Source organism: Lutra lutra, chromosome 14 (assembly GCF_902655055.1).
Source record: "Lutra lutra chromosome 14, mLutLut1.2, whole genome shotgun sequence".
Taxonomy (NCBI): Eukaryota; Metazoa; Chordata; class Mammalia; order Carnivora; family Mustelidae; genus Lutra; species Lutra lutra.
The window spans coordinates 548,943-552,203 of record NC_062291.1 but is presented as its reverse complement, the minus strand read 5'-3'; the positions used below and the strand labels follow the sequence as shown (position 1 = coordinate 552,203).

The 3,261-nt window shown below is 38.8% G+C and overlaps 1 protein-coding gene across 3 annotated transcripts; it reads right to left on the bottom strand.

Annotated features, from left to right (window-relative positions):
- Nucleotides 1–370: 370 nt before the first annotated feature.
- On the bottom strand, nucleotides 371–2,943 carry LOC125085120 (septin-10). Of its 3 annotated transcripts, none has more exons than XM_047703309.1 (2): nucleotides 1,460–2,943; nucleotides 371–1,384 (listed from the first exon to the last, which is right to left on the bottom strand). In XM_047703309.1, the coding sequence occupies exons 1-2, from the start codon at nucleotides 2,889–2,891 to the stop codon at nucleotides 1,242–1,244; spliced, it is 1,575 nt and encodes a 524-aa protein (XP_047559265.1). In that variant the 5' UTR covers nucleotides 2,892–2,943; the 3' UTR covers nucleotides 371–1,241. The 3 variants fall into 3 exon arrangements, with proteins under 3 accessions (XP_047559265.1, XP_047559266.1, XP_047559267.1); XM_047703310.1 differs by having other exon boundaries at nucleotides 1,543–2,943; XM_047703311.1 differs by lacking the exon at nucleotides 371–1,384 and having other exon boundaries at nucleotides 1,549–1,734; nucleotides 1,865–2,943.
- Between the last annotated feature and the right edge of the window lie 318 nt (nucleotides 2,944–3,261).

Here is a 3,261-nt window from a genome sequence, read left to right as displayed (position 1 = left end):
CAAATAAATAAATAAAATCTTAAAAAAAAAAAGAAGAAGAGTAGGCACGGATGGTAGTTGAGGGGTCAAAGCCATGGGGGAAAGTCCCACAAGAATACAAAACATGTGTCCTTGGAAATAAAAGACTTCTGCTTCTTTGGTGAATAAACAAGATCCAAGATTACCCACAATGTCTTGGGCGTCCATCATTAACTAAGACAGTTCTTCAGCTTGCAAAGGGTTGAGAACTTCAGTCTTGGTCCTTGTAGGGTACTTGGCGTAACACTATCAACAAGCACACTTGGCATTCCATGGCTTAAAAATTGGGGTGGGCCCCCTGCCCGCCATCTCCTCTGGGCAATATACTGTGCAGTTTTTTTTTTTTTTTTTTAGTAAGTATGTAGATATATATTTTATTTGTCAAGAGTAAATGTCAATTTTATTTAGGATATTCAAGTAAAAAAATGAAAAATTATATACCAGTGACTGTTAAGAAAAAGTTAAAAGACATTAAATTGTCCTAAGAATACTACAAAGGCACTGAATCCAAATATCCCCTTATATATGAATTACCTAAATTTTCATACCTTTAATATTCAGTTGCTCACAATTATGGTCTTAAAAAATATTTGTAATAAGATGATTCCACCTTATGATTTTTTCCCCTGGAAGAGAGTTTTAAACAACAAGTATGTAAAACATTCTAATGAAATACAGTGGCAATACCTCAGGTTCAAAGGTACTCATCACTAGAAAAGGGATTTATACCTACATATTTTTACCTTAAAACACAACTTGTTTCATCACAACAATACATCAACCACAGTAAGGCACACTGAAGCATGGATGGCCATGTTACATAATTTGATACAAATCTTATGATCATGTTACCAACTGGATAATGATATCAAAAATTAAGAAGTTCTATAAAACTATCAAAAGGTTAGAGCTTCAGGTGGGTAATACGTTTTAAAACACATTTCCCAAAATTTACCTTTATTATGTACAAAAAAGGAGTTCATCTTGGAATATAAATACAATCAGATAACCATATAATGAATGACTTCTGTATTTTCAGCGGCACTGACGCTTTGTGGTACAATGCATGTAAGTGACAATAAATGGGCAACAGGAGAAATTATTTAGATTCCTCACAAACCAGCAACTTGAAAACTTCTAACAGCGAATATAAAAGTGATATCATCCACTGTGGTTTATGCATTAACCTTATACTTAAGAATATCTTCCATAAATGGCAATAACTACAGCCATTTGCCAGATATAGAATAACTGATACAGCAAATAAAAACAGCAAGAAAATCAAAGCATACTTCTAACATTTTAATAACTTTTGCTTGTGATGACCTTCTGTGATCTGGAACCTTTGTTTTACATAAAATTGGAGCCCAAACCTATAAGCCTTGAGATTATCATCCAAATGCTACTCATGGCCGCCCCATTGTACGGGGACCCTCTCTACCTTCCTCTGCATCTTTACGTCCACCATTGGTTTCACAAGCTCTGACATCAAAGCACAGGAGTTCGAATCGATAGCCTGGTTCCTTCTTACGGTCCTTGTCCTTCTTCAGGTTGCTGCCTGATGCCAGGTAGGACTGGTTCTGGTATATCTCCGAGGTAGCTTTCTTTTTTGAAAAAGCTATTATTTCTTCTTCCAAGAGTCTTCTTTTCTCTTCAAGCTTCATTCTCTCTTCTTGGTGAACTCTTTTAAGGTGCTCAAATTTGGCCTGTAGCTCTCTTTCAGCTTCTTTCAATATGGCTTCTTTCTCCTTTACTCGCTGCACAAACATCTGCTTCATTTCTTCTTCCTTCCTCTGACGTTCTCCATAAAATTCATGTCTTTTAGCTTCATAGGTCTCTTGAAGACTGAGCGGCTTATTCTCTGGGCCCACATCTGTAAAGCCCATTTCCTCCAGTTTGCAACGCCTGTAAAGTTCATAATGCCTAGTGTGGGTCTGTTCTCGCAGATCTTCCATGTTTGTACAAATGAGCATTTCCCGGAGCTTTACAAAATCACAGTGGTTTTCATTTTCCACTTGTACAACACCCCACGGGTACTGGCGAGCTTTGACCATCTTATTTCCAACTTTTACCTCATCCATACTTCCTACAACAGCAAATGGCAAATGTCCATTCATTGAAGCATTGATTTTAGCAATAGTTTCATCGTCTGTTGGAAACTGATATATCTGGACACCGCTGCTAACCAATTCACTCATGAGCTTGATCTTAAACTTCTGTAATTCAGCTTTAGAAATTGCATCTGCTTTGGCAATCACTGGTATAATGTTCACCTTGCTGTCAAGGCTCTTCATTGTTAAGAGATCTAGTGTCTTCAGAGAGTGACCTGTCGGGGAGATGAAGTAGAGACACACGTGGATGCGAGAATCATGGTAGCTAAAGAGAGAGCGCTTGATCTTCAGCTCCTCTTGGAGATAGGCCTCAAACTGAGCATCTATGTAGTCAACTATTGGTTGGTAGCTCTCTTCTTTGTTTATTTGGTCACCAAATCCCACTGTATTCACAATGGTCAATTTCAATCGAACATTACTTTCATGGAGTTCATATGTCTGAGCTTTAAGTTTAACATGTGGGTAAAAATGTGAGGATTCATGGTCTTCAAAATTAGTATTAAACAATGTGTCAATCAGAGTTGATTTTCCAATTCCAGTCTCCCCCACACAGAGAATATTAAAACAGAAGCCTTGCTGAATGGATCTATTGACCAGCTGATCGGGCAAACTCTCAAAACCAACATGGCCAGACATAGTTAAAGAACGAATATTTTCTTTTTTTTGTTTCTGTTCATCATCAGATACTTGTGAGGACAGACAGGTTGTTTTTGTTGGCATGTGAGACTGAAAGAGCAGGTGCCGCGCCACCTCAGAGGTCATGGTCCCGAGCGAGAGCTGAACGAAGGCGGGGCGTCCCAGCGAAGCAGGGGGTCTCAGCCTATACTGTGCAGTTTTATCTGTGAAAGGTTTTGTTCAATTTCAAAGAAATTAGTTACTGAGAGGCTTTCAACAGATAAAACAGCATCTTTTTATTCAGTGGCATTTTGTTACTAGGAACTGATGCGAGCTCTCATAACTTGTTCGGGGGAAGAGGAGACTGGGGGGCTTTCCTGTTAGGTCTAGTCTGCAAATCCAGATGCAAATGTAGTTTAGGAAATCTGCAGCTTCTGTGGGGGGCAGGAGAGGCAGGGGATGGACATTTACCACAGCAATATTTCAGATAGCAAAACAGTTGAACCAACCTCAAGTT

Coding starts and splice junctions, on each gene's coding strand:
- LOC125085120 (XM_047703309.1), bottom strand. CDS start 2,891: ATGACCTCTGAGGTGGCGCGGCACCTGCTCTTTCAGTCTCACATGCCA. Junction 1,385..1,459: donor ACGTAAAGATGCAGAGGAAG/GTAGAGAGGGTC, acceptor TATAGGTTTGGG/CTCCAATTTTATGTAAAACA.